The 22,556-nt window shown below is 33.3% G+C and overlaps 2 protein-coding genes across 2 annotated transcripts; both read right to left on the bottom strand.

Annotated features, from left to right (window-relative positions):
• Nucleotides 1-5,123: 5,123 nt before the first annotated feature.
• On the bottom strand, nt 5,124-6,137 carry LOC132309542 (F-box protein CPR1-like). The gene has a single exon (XM_059807838.1). The coding sequence runs from the start codon at nt 6,135-6,137 to the stop codon at nt 5,124-5,126; it is 1,014 nt and encodes a 337-aa protein (XP_059663821.1).
• A 2,986-nt stretch (nt 6,138-9,123) lies between these two features.
• On the bottom strand, nt 9,124-13,544 carry LOC132307057 (protein SOSEKI 5). The gene is made up of 5 exons (XM_059804714.1): nt 13,381-13,544; nt 13,012-13,255; nt 12,762-12,831; nt 11,798-12,658; nt 9,124-9,545 (listed from the first exon to the last, which is right to left on the bottom strand). Exons 2-5 carry the CDS (start codon nt 13,238-13,240, stop codon nt 9,401-9,403), a joined length of 1,305 nt encoding a protein of 434 aa, XP_059660697.1. The 5' UTR covers nt 13,241-13,255; nt 13,381-13,544; the 3' UTR covers nt 9,124-9,400.
• Nucleotides 13,545-22,556: the final 9,012 nt, after the last annotated feature.

Genomic DNA, 22,556 nt, shown 5'->3' with positions numbered 1-22,556 from the left:
AGTATCAAGCAATTTTATAGTCGTAGATTAAAAAGAAAATGTACAGTATATACAAGAGGCCAAAGCCTGAACAACACAAGATCAACCCAAAAACTAACCCAGGTCTAAACAAGGACCACCAATAACAAAGACTACAAGTGTTCTGAATGTGAGACCATATCGGAGATGTAAAAGAACATGAGAAGAATAGATCGTTCAGGGATTCTTCGGATGAGACACAGTGAGCAATGATTTGGGATATGTTTGTAAGCCACTGAATGGCAGTCGAGGGTAGCTAGGTAGTCTATTGAGTACAGCTAACCAAAGATTAATGCACTGTGTGTCTAGGGATGGACATTGAGTCCAAACCAACTGGTATCACGGAGCAGGGGACAGGCATGCCTAAGGATTCGATGGTGTGATTGAGAGTGTATTTGCCATTAGGTGATCGCCTCCAATTTAGATTTAGTTTTCTCATATAGGAATCAATCAATAACCATCTCAAATCCTTACACAGTAATATGTAAATATATATATAAATTGATGTCAGTGATGAGAGGCAACAACTCAAGATTTCATTTCAATTTTTTTTTTTTTTTTTTAAACAGCTAGAATCTTCTCTAAACTAGACAAGCTTTCCTGCAAAGAAATGTAGTTGAGCAAAATGAGTTTGGGCATTTTGATCTGTTACTTTGTTACTAATTGTAGTGAGCTTGAGTTTCCATTTATTCTAGGAACGGGACACCCAAAATTTTAAAATTGTATAAAAATCTGGTGTCATTCTTAACCTGTCTTCCGGTAGTGACTTAATTTACACCTCAATTGAGAATTTGTGAAGCAAAAGATAATGGGAAGTAAAAACCTTGTCTGCCTTCCTATTTTTCTTTGCTTCCTAATCCTTCAGCAATCTTAAAAAAAATGCCACAATCTTTCTTCTTCTACTACTGAATATTTCCGATCAAGTAAAACAAGGCTCCCCATATAAGTATCTAAATGAGACGAGTATTGAGACCAACGGATTCCAAGATTGACTTCTTGCTGTTCACGGGATCAAATGAAACCAGATCCCACTCGTCGAATACGAACAGCTCCCCCTTACTCTTTGCCACAAGAATTTCACCAGTTTTCCTCCGTCCCAAAACTTTGCCTATTTGTCGTCCAACAGTGAATAATTTGGTCAAAGACTCCACTACACCATACTCTTTCATAACCAATACACAATATTCCGAAATTTCTCCATCACGACTGAATAGAGATAGAGATTCTCCGAAATTCGAAATTGACATGGCAGTGTTGTTAGCAACACCATCTGGAAACATCACCTCGCGAAAAACCTCAGAAGCCATATCGAACGACAAAATCAAGGGCGAAATATCTAGCCAATCTCATCCGTGACTTATATACATATATATAAAGAATGAAATAATTAATGATCTTTTAGATTAAAATTAGTTAATGATCATTTGAATAAATGAATTAATATTGATAAGTTGAAAAGTAATAATATCATATTAGGTTATTTGGAAAAATCCCAATCCGTAGATCTGATCGGATTCGATCCGATCTAATTTGTCATTTCACATATTGGTGGCGCATTCAGATTTTTTCAATTAATTGGGACTGAATCGAATCAGGATTGATATCTAATCCGATCAGATATGTGGCCACCCCTAACTTTAACCCTATACTTTAGTATGTGAGAAATTACGCTTCAACCCTTAATGTTATCTCTAAAAGTCTCTCTCTCTTTTCTAATGTCTATTTCTCTCTTTTCCTTCAAATATATGTAAATTTACTCTTAAAATCTTGAAGTTGTCATTTTCTTCTCAGTTTTTTTTTTTGTATAATTTCTTTGTATATTGTACATATTTATTAGTATTGAGGTATTGTTTGTGAGTGGTACTTGGGATCAAGTCTTGGATCTTATATTTATTAGAATAACCATAATGTATGTTTATATATATATATAATCGCCATCTTCCCAATTGAGGATTTTGATCTGTCCTTTGAATTCAAATGTGGTAGATTTTAGACTTTCAATAGTAATGATTATTTATCTTTTATTTTGCCAATTTTTAGTCATACATATTGAATTCAAATCCACCATGAATTTGAGCATTTGCAGAGAAGAAGATGGCGATTACATATAGCTCACCTGGTTAAGTGTCCACCATTTACCATCTATAAGTGGATTTAATTTTCTTATGTGAGAACTGATCAATAAATCAATCAATAACCACCTAAATCCTTACATATATATATAGTTAGATGTTTTGTACACAAATGGTCATTTCTTTTTGAAAATATGTATTTCAGTTCATAAAATTTAAAAAATGTGCAAATAAACCCTCCTAACCACTTTTTGGTCAAAATTAATTTAAAAACTCTAATTTGCCCTTTTCTCTTCTTATTCTACCATTTTCTAAGAGACTGCTTCTCTCTTACGCCCCTCATCACAACCAGTGGTGCATCACAGTGCGTTCAGCGAAGGTGTAAGTCGACGCCTCCGACGATGATCGTGCTAGCAGTGGATTGTTGATTGCCGGTAAACAAAGCCGGCAAGATTACAGAGCTTCGGCAACCATGGCTTAACAATCAGTTCAGGCTTATGGTTGTCGATAGTGAAGAAGAGGGCGAAGGGAGTGCAGCAGGTTATGGTTGCCGACGGTGAAGGGTATTGGCCACCGAAGATCAGAGTGATGAGCTCGTGCAGTGCATGTATACGGTTAGATCTTCGCGCATAGATGTTGAGACTGGTTAGGTCAATGCAATGGCAACCACGGCGCCGTTTTGCCAGAAGATGAAGATGGTGACACCGATGATGACACAGTTGACGAAGATCTTGAAGGAATTTTTTTTGACATGATGGTGATGCATCGGCCATAGGCTAGGGTTTTGATCTTGGTGCTAAATGCTAACTTGCACTGGAGAGGTGGAGGAGATGCGACGAACATCGAGATAAGGATGGTGGATGTCCATCGCAGGTTGACTGGTTGGTGTGGCTGTCCGGCGCGGGAGTGACAGTCGGTCGAAGCACCTCTACTGAGACGATAGAGAGGTGGAGAAGATGCAACGGACAATAGGAAAGAGTGGATTTAGGCTGTGGCTTTAGGCCAAATATGTATATATATTTTTTGGTAAGTTGATATTCCAAAATTAATCCTCCTGCATTTGCCAAGAGTGAGAATGAGTGCTCTGAACACTGAATCAAAGGAAATTGCCTAAAATGGTAATTTTACATTGTCTGATTTTTGTAAGGACAATATTTACAGCATACTCACCTGATTTTTTACATTGCCTGATTTCTTTTTAAGGACAACCAATAATAAATGGACACGTCCTATTTTAATTACTAATTATAGATGGTAATCAAATTACTATCTCTAATTTAGTAAGTGAATATTTACCCACTATATTTGATTTGGAAATTAATGATCACATGTAAATTTATTATTGGTTTACATGGTTCTATATTATTAATTTGGTACAATTACTCCTCTGTTCGCATAAAAAGATATTAAAACCCTCTTGTCAATAAAATGAAATAATATTAAAAAAAGAACAATACTTATGTCTTTATTAGTTAATGGACCTACAATATACTCACGGTTATTGTGAACCAATAATAAATGTACACGTTTTATTTTAATTACCAAATCATGGTAATCAATCACTATCTCTAATTTGATAAGTAAATAACAACCCACCATCTTTGATTTGGTACTCAACGATCACATGTCAATTTATTATTGGTGTAGTTTTTTACACTTAACTCTACATAAAAATATACATATATTGACATCTGTAATAAGATCCAAAACTCAAGATTTCAGTTCAATTTTTTTCTAAACTATGTAAGCGTCCCTGAAAATAAATGTAGTTGAGCAAAATGGGTCTAGGCATTTTGATCTGTTACTTCGCTATCTCTCATAAATCTGATCTGTTACACAAAAAATGACTAATAACTAAATACAATGAGCTTCAGTTTCCATTTGTTCTGGGAACTGAAAATTTCATTTATTATCCATGATTAAAGGGGCTTTCTTTTTTTTTTTTTTTTTTTTTTTTTTTTTTTTTTTTTTTTTCCGGGAAGTAAAAACTAACAAGCCATTCTTCATTACTTCTCAGATTGCTAATGCATCATCCAAGTTGTTCTGATGTATAATTGAACTTGCTTTTTGTAAGGATGTTTTCACAATTTTGAGAAAGGAGACATTATCAACAAATTAAAGAGGGGATTAAACAATTTTACCTGATTGATGAATAGGCCTTAGAATACCTTGACAATACTTTAAAAGATCCTTAAGAGTACTCTATCCCTTTTACATATACAACAGCAGGGAGACGATTCTCTACAAAGAAAAATACCAAAGCCTCCCTTCCAGTCATGAAAGATTAGATATCAATGAGTAAGATTAAATTCCACCAAATAACATTGAAAAATCACAATATCACAACCCCATAACACAAAAATATACGGTCAATTAAATCACAAATTCATAAGTATAACCCCAACGTATCAAGTATCCATAATCACAATATAGATTCAATTTTTAAAAACTTTTTGTTTCAAGTATAAGAAATCAAAATCATAATAATACCGAATTTGAACATTCTCTAAAAAAACACAACTGGCATCTCAATACTTACAAAATAACAAGACTTGTACAATAAATAATCGCCTTTTTAATCTTGAACCTTAAATTAGCATGGGAACCCATTCAGAAGTAACATTGGTAGATAAATTTGATTGCCACATAAAATCCCACATATTCATAACTATTCATTTCCGGATCTACAACTTTTCAAATACTATGTAAGAACAAAATTTTAAAAATCTATAAAAATCTAGTGTCATTCTTAACCTGTCTTCCCTCCTCACGTACCCGGCACAGACAATGCCGTACGTTGTAGTGACTTAATTTCCGCCTTAATTAAGAATTTGTGAAAAAAAAAAGATAATGGGAAGTATAAACCTTGTCTGCCTTCCTATTTGTCTTTGCTTCCTAATCCTTCAGCAATCTTAAAAAAAATGCCACAATCTTTCTTCTTCTACTACCGAATACAACTTAAAAAAAAAAAAAAAAAAAAAAAAAAAAAAAAAAAAAAAAAATTCTGAAACTGTATGCACGGTTCAACATGCCTTAATATTTCCGATCAAGTAAAACAAGGCTCTCCATATAAGTATCCAAACGAGGCGAGCATTGAGACCAACGAATTCCAAGATTGACTTGTTGCTTGTTCACTGGATCAAATGAAACCAGCTCCCTCCCGAAATCGAATGAAAGCAGCGCCACCTTTGCCACAAGAATTTCACCAGTTTTCCTCAGTCCCAAAACTCTGCCTATTTGTCGTCCAATAGTGAATAATTTCGTCCAAGACTCCACTACACCGTACTCTTTCATCACCCATATACAATATTCCCATAAATCTCTATCATAAGTGAACAGAGATAGAGATTCTCTGAAAATCGAAATTGACATGGCAGTTTCGTTAGCAACACTAGCTGGAAACATCACCTCGCGAAAAACCTCAGAAGCCATATCGAACGACAAAATCGAGTTGGGATTCTCAATTAATAGCCAATGAGAAGCCCCTTTAACAAAAACACTCTCATCATAATAGGAACAACTTTTTTTCCCACTAGACATGTTATATGGAGGAACAGCACTAATGGCTCTCGACAAACCAGTGCTTATCTCATAAACCTCAGCCACAGGTGGAACCATAAAAATCTCCGTGTCCAAATCCAAAAACTGAAACATTCTAATAACCTTGAAGTCATTAGTACAAGAATTGAATCCAAACCCAACAAGAACGGTACAAGGAAATCGACGATCCGAGAGTGAACTAGGGGGCTTCGGAAGACGCAGGGTCTTTCTAATTGCCGGGTTCCAAACAACAACACCAGCGTTGTTGCGCAAACAAATCAACCCCTTACATGAACCCACTAGACTGTAATAAAGGTGTGACAACATATTATAAGAACTGTCGAGAGTCATACATTCATCAAATGTTTCGTCATCGAAACGTACTGAGTAGTGATCTTTCTGGTCAGCGTGAGAGCGGTACCTGAGTAGTAATTGAGTCTTCTTCTTGTCTGCAGTAGTTCGATTGATGTGTGCTGTGATGAAATTAGGGTTCTTAGAACGTTCCATGATTTGCAAACGCATGTGAGGTGCACGATAGCCTTGATCGGTAATCTTGTGAAGATTTCAGTCAAGAGTTCTTCGGGTAGCTTGTCCAAGAAGGACATCGTTAATCTCTGGCCACTCATTGTCAAAACCCTAAAATTTGAGAACCGAAAAACTATGAGTTGGTGACGTTTTTACAGTGCTGGGATTAGGGCTGCAAGACAGGCAAGTTGAGCGAGTTGGTGTATAATAGCCCAATCCGACATTATAAAATGTTCAATGTTAATCAAACTCTAAGTAGATCTTTAACTTTAACCAGCAAACCCAAGCCCAATCATCGTTAGGATTTTGCAACTCGATTGGGTTGAGAATTCTGATTAGAAAGTCTGGTTAGTTTGAGCTACTCGGCCATATGAACAATCTCCACACTAAAAATTTAATTTAATGCAATTTTGAGTTAATTGTAAATAAATTATTCCATGAACACAAAAATATTTAAAAGTAAATTTTAATAAATTTCAAACAAGTTCTTAAAAAATTAGTTTCTCAATATCGTTAACATACAATAAATTAAGATTTTAAATTTTTTTTTTTTAGTTAGTACTCACACACGCGTACCTTCACCGAGATTTGAACATCTAACTTTCTTTTAGGAAGTAAGAATCGGGTACCACTAAGCCACTGACCTGTTAATATTTTTTAAAAAAAAAATTGAAAATGAAAAAAGGTGATCATAATTTAAATATTATATAATGTATTTAAATAATATATATACGAAAATAATATTAGAATTTAAGTTGGAACTTTTCAACACTCGACCAATCATAATTGTAAAAATAATTATTCAAACACGCGAAAAATCGGGTTGGATTCAGGTTACCCAACCAAGTTGCACCTCTGTACTAAAAGGAGTTATTATTTTTTGGATAAAGTACAAAAAAAACCCCTGGACTTGTAACATTTTTTAGTAAACCTCTTGTTTTATTTTTTACCAAAGAACTCCCATCAACTATCTGAATATGGTAAAAGAGTTGATATTTGAATTATAATGCCCTTTTATTTAAATCTTAATTTTTTCGAACTTCAAAAAAAAAAAAAAAAAAAAAAAAAATCCTTAGTTAGTACTCACACACCCATGCCTTCACTGAGGCTTGAATTCCTAATCTTCTTTTGAAAAGTAAGGGCTTGGTACCGCTAGGCCACTAATCTGTTTGTCCGAAATTCAAAAATTCATATCTCACAAACCGTACATTTAAAAATTATAAATAATATATGCAAGGAAAACTTACGAAATAAGGATTTCATAAATATAAGATTTGTACAACAAACCTTCATAATCAGAGAGAAATAGACAATCTAAAAATCTACTCTAACAATCTTTTTTTATTTTTTAAAAATAAAATACTCGAGATATTTACAAGAAAATTTTCAAAATTATTCATTTATATATAGAGCCAAATATATAAAAAATTTAGTCCCAACAAAGATCGATTTCACGAGACATCATACTTTGCATCAAAAGTATTTTCATTATTTTATAGACTCACTTTTTAAAAAATAAAATAAAAATGAATATTCGGTCTCTATTGGGGCTAATTTTTTTATATGTTATGCTCAATATGAATTTTCTTTTTTGCAAATGACCCGAGTATTTTATAAAAAATAAAATAAAATAAGATTGTTGCAATAGATTTTTATATTGTCTATTTCTCTCTGGTTATGAAGTTTTGTTAAACAAATCTTATATTTTTGGAATCCTTGTTTTATAAGCTTTTTGTGCATATATTATTTGTAATATTTGGATGTACGGTTTGTGAGATATGAATTTTTAAAGTTTGAAAAAATTAAGATTTAAATAAAAGAGCATTTTGATCCAAATATCAACTTTTTTATCTCCTTAGATAGTTGAGAGGAGTTCTTTGGTAAAAGAAAAAAAAAATTAGATGAGGAAGATTTATTGGAAAGGGTTACAAGTCGAAAGGGTTCTTTGATAAAAAATTAGGCGAAGAGGTTTATTGGAAAAGATGACAAGTCGATGGGGTTTTCTGTATTTTAATTAAATACTAGTTTGACCAATTAAAAAAAAAAAAAATTGGAAACGATATTATTGTGATGTTTAAGCACAATTGAATTATTTTTTTTAGTTTTTTCACATGAGAATTTAAATAATTTGTAAGAATCACTCAAGAAATTATAATTAAATATAAGTTCAACCGATTTAATGAAAATATTGAATGAATTTGTGGATAAATAAGAAGCAATGTTGACCTGGTGACGGTGGTGATAGAGTAGTGGGCTAGCTTTGGTGTTGTTCTGTGCCTTGGGTTATTTTGTTTGGTGTTATTTTTCTTTGGGCTTGTGGATTGCCGGCTTGTTGGGCCGCTGTCCTCCTTGTACCGTTCTTTTGTTCAAAGAATTTGTTTACTGAAAAATATATATATAAATAAGAAGCAATGTTATACTTGAGTTGATTGTTTAGTAAAAAAAAAAAAAAAAAAAAAAATGAAAAAGAAAAAGGAGAATATACATTCACAGATTAATTGAGCAAATGGATAAAATGATAAAAACTATAAAGCATGAATACTTTTAGATCTCTAACCATGAAACTGTAATTTTCCATAGGATTTAATACCAATTTAAAGTTAATTTTGAGATAATTTTGAGTTGACTATGTTACACAAATTGAGTCAGTGGGCCAGTAGCGCCTATAGTTTGAGTCCTTTTGTGGACATTTGTGTATGCCCATAACACTTGCCTAACCCAAAAAAATTTTAAAATGAGTTAGTTTTGAAAATTAGGTCTGCTAAATTCAGTTTTTTAAAAACAACTCTTAAAAGCCAGATAACAGAAACTGTGTTTTAAGAAAATATATACTTGAGAATGTATTTTTATTTATGCTAATTATTTAAGAAAATTAAAGCTGTGACTGGGATAAAAAAAAATAAGAAAAGAATCTAAATTCTAACCCAACTACTTTTTCTTTGTAAAGAATTTGCAATCACAAACCCATGAGAGAAAATATAGTTCACAAACTCAAAAATGAACAAAAATGCCCCTTTCATTTTTTCTTTGAACGTAGGTGCCACTGTGTCATGAACTGCAAGTAATTAACTGCACAAATTTAGCCTACATTACTAATACCATCTATTTCATTACAATTTTTTGTTTTCTTTTGCATTTTGATCTCTCCTACACTGCAATTACAATTACACATTACGACTTTGGGACACAGAAAAATGATACTACTATTTTTCTTCTATTGTTCTTCTAGGCTTAAAGTTGGACCACTACTCTTTTGCTACCTGTTGACTATCAGCAGCATTACAGGAGATGTCATTGTTGCCTTCCTTTTTGGACCGCGTCTTCGGCTTCCTCGGTATGCACCTTGCCTTTACTCCGTCTATCTCCTCGATAAGGTCCAATTTCGAGCACCTGAAAAGATCAATCCATGAGTAATGAAGTAAATCAAAAGTGTGTGTGTGTGTGTGTGTGTGTGTGTGTGTATATATATATATATATATATATGTATCACGTGACATGTGAAGAAATTAGTTGAAATGCACAACTGGAATATTTTGTGCTCATGTGGGCTGCTTTTGAATGCTAGCTACTGCATCTGCTTAAGGTCCCGTTGCTTACAGCCACATAAATTAATTTCTTACCAGGAATTAATAAAAATGAGGAATGTCTTCAAGATTGTGTTCATATATATGCAATCAAGAAAATTGGAGCAAATTAAGCATGACATGGGAATTACTTATTTTAATTTTTAACACCGAAACCTATACACATGGTTAACTCGTCAGAAGTAATTTACCACCATAAGTTTGATGATCCCAACATTCATGATCTAAATCTTTTCATTGGAAAACCCCATGAAATGCTCCTTAAGAAAATCATTGCTTTTGAACTTGAAAGCCATGGCTGAATAATTCTGATATCTGTTTCTTCTAGACATAAACCACTAGGCACTACCACAAACGGAGCAAGCAATAAATATTCTAACAGAGCTCCAACTATAACTACTTAAGAAAATTTTGATGAAAATACCTACCATATCCAGGAATGTATAATCTATTTTAAAAAATTGAAACTCGAGATAAAAAGGCATCATTTTCATCCATAATCCTCTGTTTAACATTTTATGAAAACCTTACACGCCACACATTTAGATTGATCAAACCCCTTATGACTCGACCATGAAACTGTGATGCCACTTGCCGGGAATGACATTATTTAGACAGACCCTGCCATGATGCAGAAGAAAGCTTAGAAATGACCCCCCCCCCCCCCCCCCCCCCGCCCCCCCAATTGCTGCACATCGTGTAATGGTCGGTGTCAAAAATGGCCGCAAGAAATCTAAATCCTAAAAAAGGTAGTAGTACAATTCAAGAAGCTTCATAGAGCTCATTTTTTCGTGAAATTTCATATATAAAGAGGATATATCTCCTATGGTTTGGCCAAGTATTTATAATACATTTTTTTGAACATGAAACCATTAAATTTGAATGAAACCATTACAATAAAGAAACCACTGTTTCTTTTTCCCCTGAAAGATTAAGCAAGTAAACAATAAAATGTGTGTGTGATGAAAAATCAATTGAATTTCACGAGAAAGCACTTTAGAAGCCCCAAATGAGCTGTTGACATTAAGACAGCTTCATATGGTTGTCCTTATTGCTGCCAAAATTGAATTCCCCATCTGCATAGTTTCCATGTGGGTCCCACCCTCCATGGTGCAGAAGGAAAAGTGAAGATACGCCCCGGAATTGATTGGACGATGTGGAGTTCATGTGGTGATTATAACTGGAGGAACAAACTTACTGGTACACTGTGTGGTACTTTAACAAAGTCTATGCTAGCTAAGGAAACAAGGGAAAGTTTAATAGGTCCTCTTTTTGCCTTTTTTTTGTCAAGACTCAAAAAGTGGTCCAAAGATCAATGCCAAATTCAAATGAGATAAAAATAAATAAATAAATAAAAGAAATACAATTTCATTATGTATTTAATTCTTAAAGAGTACATCTATTTGTAAAAACTAAAATACAGTTGAATAAGCAGTTTTCTTCCTAAGAGACAATTGATCTTCTGAAAATAGCAAATCTGTTGTTTGGTTCAGTTTTTAAAAATAATTTTTTGAATTCAGAGAACTGAAAAACGAGAAATGGCACTTAAAAAAAACAAAAAAGTTAGTTCGATTGACAATTATATACAAACTTTAAAAACTGAGTTAAAAGATATATATTTTCAACATCTATATAATAAACCCATGTAACCCATTGATCACTCCCAAGAAAAGAAGTCAGCTAAGGCTTTTCACTTTACAAATATTATTAATCTCTAAATAATTAAGAATAAACTAAGAATAAATTGCTAAAATTAATGACCACTTTGACAACATTATTGTCTAGTGCCTGCCAAGAGGTATTTTTATATTATATCTTTGAGGTTTAATTTTGTTTTACTATAAACAGAGTCAATTTGAGTTTTTTTCCCAAGACACGCATTAAGTGCACAAATGACAAATAAGGCTATGAAACCCCAAAATGCATATTACTTGTGCATGTGGTGTATCAAACTGTAGGATGAGAATCAAACAAAATGTCCACGTGAATCACTGTGTGCAAGGCAGATGCATCTGTAACTAAGAATAGTGTGTGTGTGAGAGAGAGAGAGAGACTCACCGCTCTGCGTTATAAGAGGAGGATCTCTTCAGAGCTGGAAATTCGTCCTTCTTTGTCTCTATCAAGCTCCCACTGAAATACTCTTTGTCCTCCACCATAACCTTTCTAGGGTTTTCCTTTTCCCCCAAAGCTTCTTCGGCCTCCTTCCCGACCCGATTCGACCCGGCACCACGTGGCACCCTCGTCTTGTAGTACGAGATCAACGAAAACCCTTGATCCTTTCCATACCCGGGCCCACAATCCCTGAACGAGACCGAACCGCAGGAAAGCAACTGCATCAGAACTGAAGACGCCTTCATCCGTCCACTTGGATGGCTACTCACCGTCCGATCGTCGTCGACTTCTCCGGACGCGCACAGTGTGAGCCTGCCCTCGGATTTCATCAACGTTTCTAGGGATTCGGGACTCGAATCGGACGGCGGTGGAGTGATCTCGTCTCTGCTTAGCTCTGTGCTCTGGTTCTGACACGTTTCTTCGCTTTTCTTGTCCTTCTCAGGTGCTTCGTCTCTGATGGCTCTTCGCCGGCGTCGTCTGTCGTCGGTCTGTGTCGACGCGTCGGCGGCGGCCCTTCCGGCGTACTCGCCTGTGGAATCGGCCTTGTAGACTTTGTACTCGTGAACATCGATCGCGCTCAATGACTGGTTCCTCCTATGCCTGACCAATGGAGAATCGGAAATTTCTTCGGATTTTCGACTCTCCAGGAAAGAGTTTTTTGAGCCCGAAGACACTGTTTCATCAGATTTGGAGATCAAATTACCTTCAAGAAGCTCCGATCCTTTGAGAACATACTCTTGACCATGTGCTGGGTAGATGAAATCGTTTTCGGAAAGATCATGCCATACGAATCCATTCTTGTAGCTCCTGAATCAAAAAATTCAAAATCAGGAACAGAAACTATATATATATATATATATATATATATATATATATATAGGATTTTAAAAACAGAATAAGTGAAGTATACCGTTTACAAGACCAGGAATACATGGTAGCCATGCCTTGTCCACGGAGCGAGTTCAAGCGATTGATGACATCTGAAAAACAGAGAGATTCAAAGAAGGCGCCGATTAAACTAGTAATCAATTTGATTTGGGAAGATGAGGTGTAAAGCTCCATTTGGTTGCCGAGAAAATGCAAGAAAATATATATATATATATATATAAATAAAAAATAAAAAAATTTCCCATTTAGTTTATCAGTTGTGGTTTTGTTACCTCTGAGAAAGAGACCTTGGGAGGAGGAGAGGGGGACTTCGATGAAGTGAGGGTGATCGAGATGGCCGTTTCTCGAGAGGTAGTAAACAACAGGGACTTTTGTCTCGGCCTTAACCTTATTTGGAGGTTCAATCCAGACTTTGTTCCGTTCGGGACTTGTTTCTCTCTCTTTCCATTTCTTGGACATTTGGAGGTCTGTTGTTCTTCCTCTGGTAGTGACCAACGCCATTTACTCTGCAACAAACTAAGAGAGAGAGAAAACAAACTCCAAAAGTTAATACACAACAAAGAAATGATCAGACGATGTAGCTTAAAGAGCTAATTCTTGAAGTTGAATATCAGATTCAGAGCCGAGTCAGGAATGTTTACCGAGTCTGAAATCTTCAACTCGTTCAACGTGCTTTGAAATTTTTTTTTTAAATGAGAGAGAGAGAGAGAGAGAGTTCGCGTCTAGAAGATGGGCAGGGTGTGAACAGGAGAAAATGTGGACGGAAGGGGGGAGGGAGCAGAGGTTCAACACCGGATGCGGCTATCCATAATAAATGATTTAATAACAAATAAAAGTTGTTTTGATGTTAGTAATCTGCCACTTCTATTATTATTACATTATAGTATTACTAGACACTCCAATATTTTAATAACAGAAAAGAAAGTATTTTTTTTTTATTACTATGCAATCACAAATTAAATTTCTTTTTCGTCAAAAAGGAAGTTTTTTTTTAAAGGCAAATTTGCTTACATACATACATCAATAACAAATCAGATAAATAAATAATTGGTGGTTACAAAAGTAGGTTTTGTGTTTAATGTGATATAAGCATTGTATTAGTTAATAGTTTTTTAATTTGTTTACGAACTAGCAAAAAGTAGTTTGCAAGATTTAAAGATAATTTAAAAATTAATAATCTCCAAATTTTAAAAAAATATTATTATTATTAAGAGGTGACTACCATGTAATGGTGGTTTTGCGTTGAGACAAATACACGGAATTAAAGAAGAAAGAATAATTTGTAGTTTTGAGGTGTGTAGTCACTTTTCTTAATGTGTTATTTGCCCCCACTCTAATTGAGTTTGTTATCGGGTTCCATAGCAAAACACCTCCAGGATACAACAAAGCCGGAATCCGCGGTTAGCAATACAAAAGAATTCCCTTGAACACTCTGTTGAAACTGTTATAAGAATGACTGAATATAGAGTAAAAGAGAATATATTAAAGATTATATTCTTATATCAAATCTGAATTAGCCACCTCTATTTATAAAGTATGTAGGATGTATACAACAGACATGACTCTTGGTGCAGAGGTTATAACTTTTAGTTCCAATTCAAAAGTTATATCTATTTGTAGGAATCCAACAGGCATAACTATGGGTACAAACTCGAGACGTGACTTTTGGTACATTCACTTAACTGCCTTCTTCTCACTCCATATATTCATCCATATATATTTTACAATATATTCAACAATCCCCCACTATATTGTAATATATAACTACTAGTCAAAATTATTGTAATATCATCACGTATACAAGAAGGTATCTCTCGATTTAAACCTTCAATTACTGTAAGCACTTTAAAGTTTTAACGAAGAACAATGGTGGCCGCAGCTTAAACCAAGTCCCCTTAATGTTAAAACCCAAAATACCAAACGCGTGATCATATCCAGTTTATATGAGATGTTCATAATTTATTTAACACTATTATGGCTTGTGCTCATCCTGGTTTCATGAACATTTATAAGAGTAAACCAAAATAACCCTTGCTAGAAATGACACTACTTCTTATGTTCATATAAGAGAAGTTCTAATATGTGTCCCTGCTACTGTAGACACTTCACATTAGTTTGAACTTCTTTAAGAGTACCACTCATCCTCAAAAAACGTAGCAGTCCGCACTGAACATCCTGGAAGGGGCATTGTACAATTGTTTTTCAATGCATGTACAATCACTTATTAGTAACTTGTTATTACCCATTAAACTTTGGACTAGTGGTATTCTAATACAAAGTCGGGTTACCATTATTAGTGATTTCAAGAAAAGGGTTTCAACCTTCATTCCACTAGATGTAAATATTTCACTAGATTTTGATATTGTTAAAATCTACCAAGTCATGACTTACAAAATATATTCTTTAATGTAACCGATTGACATACTTATTTGTCAAGCCAATATGTCTAGACATTTCATTATACTTTAAGTAGAACTAGCATAAACAAAGAAATAGATGGCTCCAGTTGTGGAGTGTAAGGTGTACTTTTCTGATGTATTATTCCATGTTCTTCACAATAATCAGAAAAATTATTAGAAACATATTCACTACCCCTCGCATTACGAAGAATTTTTATTTTCTTTTCCTTTTGATTTTCAATTTCAGCCTTATAACGTTTAAATATTTCAAAAGCTTGATCTTTACTAGCTTTTAGATATACATAATTTTTTTTTTTTTTTTACTAAGAGGTGACTACCATGTAGTGGTGGTTTTGTAATGGTGGGTTTTTTATTCACCAATCCATGAGTCGATTCAATCTCATTCGATTTGCTGGATTTAATAATATAAAATTAGTAGTTTACGAATTGGATTTTGAATTATGCTATTAGAAATCCAATATGTGATATATATATATATATATATATATATATATTAAGAATGTATTAATTAATGATCTCTGTAAGAATATATTACTTAATGTTTATTTAAATAATGAATTAATATTGATAAATTGAAATTTTATCTATTAAGTTATGGTTAAGAAATAACAATATTTGACTATTTGGGGAAATCACAATTCGTGGATCCGATTCCATCCATTATTCCGGGTCCAATCAGTTATCTTACGGATCGATGAAGGATTTAGATTTTTTTAATTGGGATCTGATTTGGATTAATGCGGATCTAATTAGGATTAATGCCTAATCGGATCTCATACATGGCCGCTCCTATTACTATTACGTAGTATAGTCTAGTGGTACTTTCTTACCTTTTAAAATAAAAGATTAAGAGTTAAAGTCCCAAAACGACATGTGGATTGGGGCAGAGCTGTGTACACCTAAAAAAAAACATTTCAGCCTAGAAATCCAGCACAAAGTAAAGCCAAAAAAAAAACAAACAAAAAACAAAAGAACATCAAATTTGAATTTTTATTTTATTTTTTTTTATAGTTTTTACATCTCTTGTTTTAAAAACTTGATTCAAATAACATAATTTTAACCCATGAATTTCAAATCAGAAGATTCAGAACCTAGAAGAATTGAATGCGATTCTGGAATGCACCTGTCCTGTTTCATCATCCTGTCATTTTCTTGAACACGTAAGAGACGTGTTTCTACTTTCTCCAGTAGTTCTCTACATTTCAAATACTTTTCCATTGTATATTTCAAATCACGTCAATTGAGTTGACCATTATTTATTTTATTTTATTTTTAAATTTATTAGCTGCACCTAACATTGACTATACCATGCGATGATTGCGTTATTAAACATCAATTTTTCTCGTTATACCACGTGGCACATATTTCTACTGTGGACCACCCTCGTTGACCACAGTCTCGTCCATCTATCCATCCCACATCAATACGGCAAATCCAATCATACAACCAAATAACTGGACGGTCCAGATCAAGTGAAGACAAGATAGCACGTGATGCTCTATCTTTTCTACCACGTGCGATCAACGAAAGAGAGTAAATATGAGTTGGAGGAGTGCGGGTAGAGATTTTCAAGCATTTAAATCTTGTTTTAATATATTTAATTTTAAATAATAAAATTAATGAGTTAAAATATGATTCAAGTATTTTGAAATTATTAATAATAATAATAATAATAATAATTTTTTTTTTTTTTTTTAACAGGTAAGAAATATTAGAAATCAGACTAATATATGCATATAGTCGATGCTTGGCACTTTAAAACTTATTAGAAGCACTAATTTGTTGGATTATTGAGGCATCTGCTATAAATAGTAATGTTGAAAATTAATTTTAATAAAGTTTAAATATATTTTAACATATTTGTTTTAAATTTTAATCTAAAATTAGTAAAAAAAAATTAAAAAAAATTATTAAATAGTTAAAAAAAGAATTACATCATATTACAGCAAGAATTTATTACATCAGAGCATCTGTAATTGAGTTGGAGATGATAAAAAAGAAGACATGAGCGAGGCTGGGTTCGTGAATTCAATCATGTAAAGTAATACTCCGTGACAAGTTAGAAATAAGTGACCTAACATTCGATTTTAAAATTAAATGACAGAAATACTAGTATTAATTAGACTAGTATGGTACTATGTATTATTTAGTCTAAAATTTCGGCGAAATAGTCCAAATTTCACACATTCCCAGTACGTACAATTTCACGTGCATTGACCCACAATAAAAGTAGGGTCAGCAAAATGTCCGAAAGTTAATGGTTTGGTTCATCTAATGAAGTTTCGGCCCGGCCCACTAAACTTTAGTGAGAGACCTTGGGTCCTACCCTCACGCTCAAGGCCTGATCTCTTAGCCCCTTCCCGTAGTAGCTCGTAAGGTTGGGCTTCCATATTCGCCCCACAAGCATATTAATAGCCCGAACTGACTTGGACCTTTTTTATTTCAAATACTATGAAATTCAAAACTTAAAAAGTAATATGTGTTCGGTACTATGAAATTGGTGTATTAAAAATTAGTAAAATTGTCCTAATATTTTTCAAGTATCAATTTTAAGATACGAACTTCATTCTATCTACCGTACATAGTTTTAAATTTTCTAGTTTACATTTGTATTATGTCATCTTGCATATAATTGGAATTGGAATTGGAATTGGAGATATTAATGTTCTCACTTGATGTGGTTCAAATTTTAAATTAATTTTTCTCCAATTATAATTTCATGGGACAAGTTTCATGCAATGAAAGATAGCATAAATCTAATTCAAAAATTATTTTGTAAATCCAATTCAATAAGATATTATCTTTACTTTTTATTTAAATTTTACTATGTTTGTACGGGTTCGTATAAATTAATTTGTAAGTGTATGTATCTTTACTTTTTCAGCATCAATTTTATATTACCAAACATAGTTTTTATTTTTTATTTTTTTATTTTTATTTTTTATATATATATGTTCCATTACATAGAATTGGAAAAACATTAGTTCAAACTTTAAATTAAATTTTCTCCTATTCTAAAACACTAATTCCATGCAATCAATATAAATTCAATTTAAAAACTAGGGTGAACTGCATTAAGCCCCTTTTTAATTTTTTTTGTCAAAAAACCCCCTTCAACTATCCGAGGGGGTGATTTAATTAACGGAAGTTAGTTGAAAGGAACTAAAATAGAAATTGAATTAAATACCTATCAAGCCTTAACACTTCTAGATATATATATATTTTTAATATGTTAACATTTTACTAGACTGTCGAGGAGAAAAAAAAAAAAAAAAAAAGGTTTTGAAAACAATATTTTATTTAGTTAAAAAAAAAATCTATTTTGTTTGTAAAAGGGATTAAACAATTTTATAATAATGTCATGAAGATTGTCAAGTTCACATTAGTCAAATGGAAGGAATATATTTTTATAAGAAAAATAGAGACGACATTTAGAGATTTTAATCCAAAGTCTCAAAGGCAAGTTTCTGTTCTATTCTTTCCCATGAATCTGTGTTCTGTGCATGCTTAGGTGGACTCCAGGGTTTAAAAGAATGCTTATGCATGCTTGATTGATAATTAATCTCGTTGAATGAAACTTATATACAAAATTCTTAAAGGTTCTGTTAGTCGGTTCTCTTTGTTTATGCGTTTAAGCTTTGCTTTTTTGAGATCAATGATACATATCGATGCCTTATAATTAATCTGGAATGTTAATTGAATATTAGAACAAGAATTTAAAACCATTATAGTGGTTGGGAAATCACCGAAGTCGAAGAAGGCGGGGGGAAAACGGACAACGGCTGCTAAGAGAAGGAGAGCAGGCTCCCAAAACCTTAGAGCCGGCTACTAAAGAAGTGGAGGCGGCTCTAGATGCATTGGAGCTGGCTCTAAGAGCCCTAGAGCTGGCTCTAGGTAAATTAGAGCAGGCTCCCAATTTTGGGAGAGCCTGCTCTCTCCTTAAACGCACTAAAACAGTTTTTTTTGGGTCTGTTGGGCTGAGATTGGATTTTCTAAAGCTGTTTAAAAGCTAATGAATGGCGTAAATCATTGCTAGGGACTTATAAAAATGTTGGGAAGCATGTTTACATTTAGATATTGAGGATGGAATTAACAAAAGGTTAAACGAAGAACCGTATGTGGAAGATTGGATAATTAATTTATCTTGCTTACTGTTTTAGCAATTTGATTTCTCTGCATGATTTTAAATTGTGAATCATGTTTTCAGCTGTGTTATAAGCATATAGTAATTTAAATATGTGTATGCTTAGATGGATTTAACTGATGTATTAAACCTACTATATATTGCATCAGTTATGATACTGTTTGGAGAAGTAAATTGCGTAGTCTTACTTTGTCAATTTAAAGGACTAGAATTGGGGTTCTAAATATTTTATTTGATGCATAATTTAGTTATACACAAGTTAAACTGTATTTATGCTTATTTTGGGAAGTGGTTGATAAATATTTATATTGTTTTTGTCAACTATGTTAGCTGGAGGACAGTATGCACCGGTATGGGATGGTGACATACTAGGTATGGATTAGTTCAACACTAAGTCCTACCTAAAATGGATTAAGGTGTGGATTAACCATAAAGGTTAAATCGAACTCCTATTAGTGTCAGGTCAATAAATAACTGAATGACATAATTTGGTTTCTGGGATGGATTGTTATACATATATCAAACCACTATACTAGATGGGTGATATTTTGTATTAGGAGGACACGGACTTTATATATATATATATGATATGGTATCATAGTATGAGCTTGAGTCTCAGGACCATGGTTAGGGTGCGTATATCGCCTAGGATAGATAGCTGGATCGTAATTGTTGTTCCCTGGTAGGTCTAGGTACACATGACCACATTATGTGTGATTTGCATGACATCTCTACTCAGGCTGAGACAGACCTATTGGACTAGTGAGCATCCTATAGTGTGTACTTATACATATATGGACTACTCTAGATATTGTTGAGTCTATCTAGGATGTATCTGCATATCGGATTCCTGTTTGGATCGTAGTAGAATAGGACTTGCATGTGGGCCTGACCCGCTCTCTTATTTTTCAGGTACTCGTCAGTTCCAGAGTTAGAGCTTGATTGTGTAGAGTAGATACGGACTTCCATTCCTCCGACTATGTAAGACTACTATTTTATTTAGCTTTGGATTTGGATTATAGTTATTTCCTTTCTAGTTTTGAGTTTTATTTTAGGGGTCCATTTGAGGGATTCCCGAGTTGTTAACTTAATGAAATTATTTTGGAGTTTGGATTTTAATAATTATATTTTGAGGATTTTCAATTAGAATTCGTTTCCGCCATTTATTGTTTATTTCTTATTATTTCAATTTGTATTCTGTATTCATTAAATATTAATTGTTTGATATTTCCCTCGGGTTTGGGCCTGGGCGTGATCAACCCGTATCTCGGATCCGAGGGGTATCACACTTTACACCTAAAGATCGAGCACCTTGAAGAGAAGATCGAGCACTATTAAAAGGAAGAAAACCCAAAAATATTCTAAGTGTTGATGGAAAAGACGCTTCGAAAATAGTTGAAGAAATTTGGCTAAGTACAAAAGTGAAAATCGAGCACCATTCCATGAAGCTCAAGCCATGTTAAAGAAAGCTCGAGCTCTGCTTCCAAAACTCGAGCCCGTGCCAAATAGCTTGAGCTCTGCTTCTAAAGCTTGAGCCCTCTATGGCAGGTTGGAATTATAAGCTGCGGGATTTATCCTTTTTAAGTCTTATTTCATCTAAGATAGGCCAAAAGACTTAAAAGCCCATCAGAATCTTAATTCTTTTGTAAAAGAAGGCACAAGGCGTCAGAAGAATTGTTCTTTGTTTCTCTCGTATTATTTTAGAAGTCTCATATTGTAGTGGCGGCTTTTAGGGTTTCCATAACCTTAGAAGGTAAAGATCCTGAGAAGAGAAGTGTCGTCCGTGACGATGAAGATCACAATAGCACAGATGATATCCTGTGTCGCCATAAGTAGATAATTCCTGTTTTAGGGCACTGATATAACTCGATCTAAGTACTATGGTTTGATTGTTTCAACTTTGGGTATTTTAATGAATTATATATTTTGATTGCATGATTCTGAGCAATTAAGTCACATCAATTGGATTTTAATGTTTGAATAGTTTTTGAATATTTAATACTTTGTCTTACATTTAGGTATTCATTAATTATTCTCAACCCATTCTTAGTGTACGAGATTGGCGGCTAATAGCTTCTCGGACATAAGAATGGAGATCATGCAATGGTGTTCCAATGTTTTTTTATAAATGAATGTTTTCATAGTCTATGCTTAGGAAAGATGGAATATACTGCAAAATTAGTTAAAGTAGTTAGAAAGAAGAAGAAGAAGAAGAAGAAATACATGTAGGCATAAATAATAAAAAAAGAAAAAAATTTAGGCATTATTTCTCACAGTGTTAGAAGATGAATTGCTTTAACAAATCTGTATAAAATGATAATTAATAAAAACCAAATAAATGACGCACAATATAATTCTCAGGAAAAAAAAAATTAGCAAATAAATTTCAAGAAAAAATCCAAGACTTATATAGGTCAGAAGGCTGATTGGAAATGCAAATATAGTATAAATAATATTTAATGGTACATATTATATATACCATTATATTATGATACATATTATATATATTATTATAATGGTATATATATATATGTGATGGGTAAATAAAAGAAGTTGAGCAAAGAGTAGGTATTGCTGTAATGATGGGGATATGTGACTAAAAGTGATAATGGAGTATATATATATGTGGGGTATATTAAAATAGGTACAAGAATATTTTTCTCTCAAAAATAGATGATCAAACTCAATGTCCAAATAGCTCCATTTCAGCTAACTTATGTCAGTTAATCACCTCCTCGGATAATTAGGGAGTTTTTTGACAAAAAAAATAAAAAATAGGAGTTTAGTGCAAAATACAGATAAAAAGGGAGGTCTAATGCCATTCACCCTAAACACTATTGTGTTGAATTCACATAAACATTCTATAAAAATAAAAATAAAAAAGTTAAAAAGATGTTATCATTACTTTTTATTTAAATTTTATATCTAATGTTGCAAGCGAATCAAAGTTTGAGTGTGGTCTAGTGGTAATTCCCCTACTTTTTAAAGTAAAGAAGCAAAATAAGTGTGTAAGTGATGGTTTTTTGTCAATAAAATAAAATAAAAAAATCAAAGTTTGAGACTAAAATTTCAAAAGTTGGACTTAGTGGTCTTAAATATGACGTTGAATAAGAAAAGTACGAGTTGGGGGTGATATTCTCAAGAAATTTTGATATTATTTTAAAAAACCTTGGAACTCCATTTGCTTGGTTTTAGAAAGCAAAAGTGATAGAATTGTGTATGGAAGTTACTCTCGAGGGAGGAGGGATGATTC

Source organism: Cornus florida, unplaced genomic scaffold (genome assembly GCF_030987335.1).
Source record: "Cornus florida cultivar Cherokee Brave unplaced genomic scaffold, ASM3098733v1 CherokeeBrave_3.0.0_Hap2_Chr05, whole genome shotgun sequence".
NCBI lineage: Eukaryota > Viridiplantae > Streptophyta > Magnoliopsida > Cornales > Cornaceae > Cornus > Cornus florida.
The sequence above is the reverse complement of the archived record's forward strand: the minus strand, read 5'-3'. Positions and strand labels throughout refer to the sequence as shown.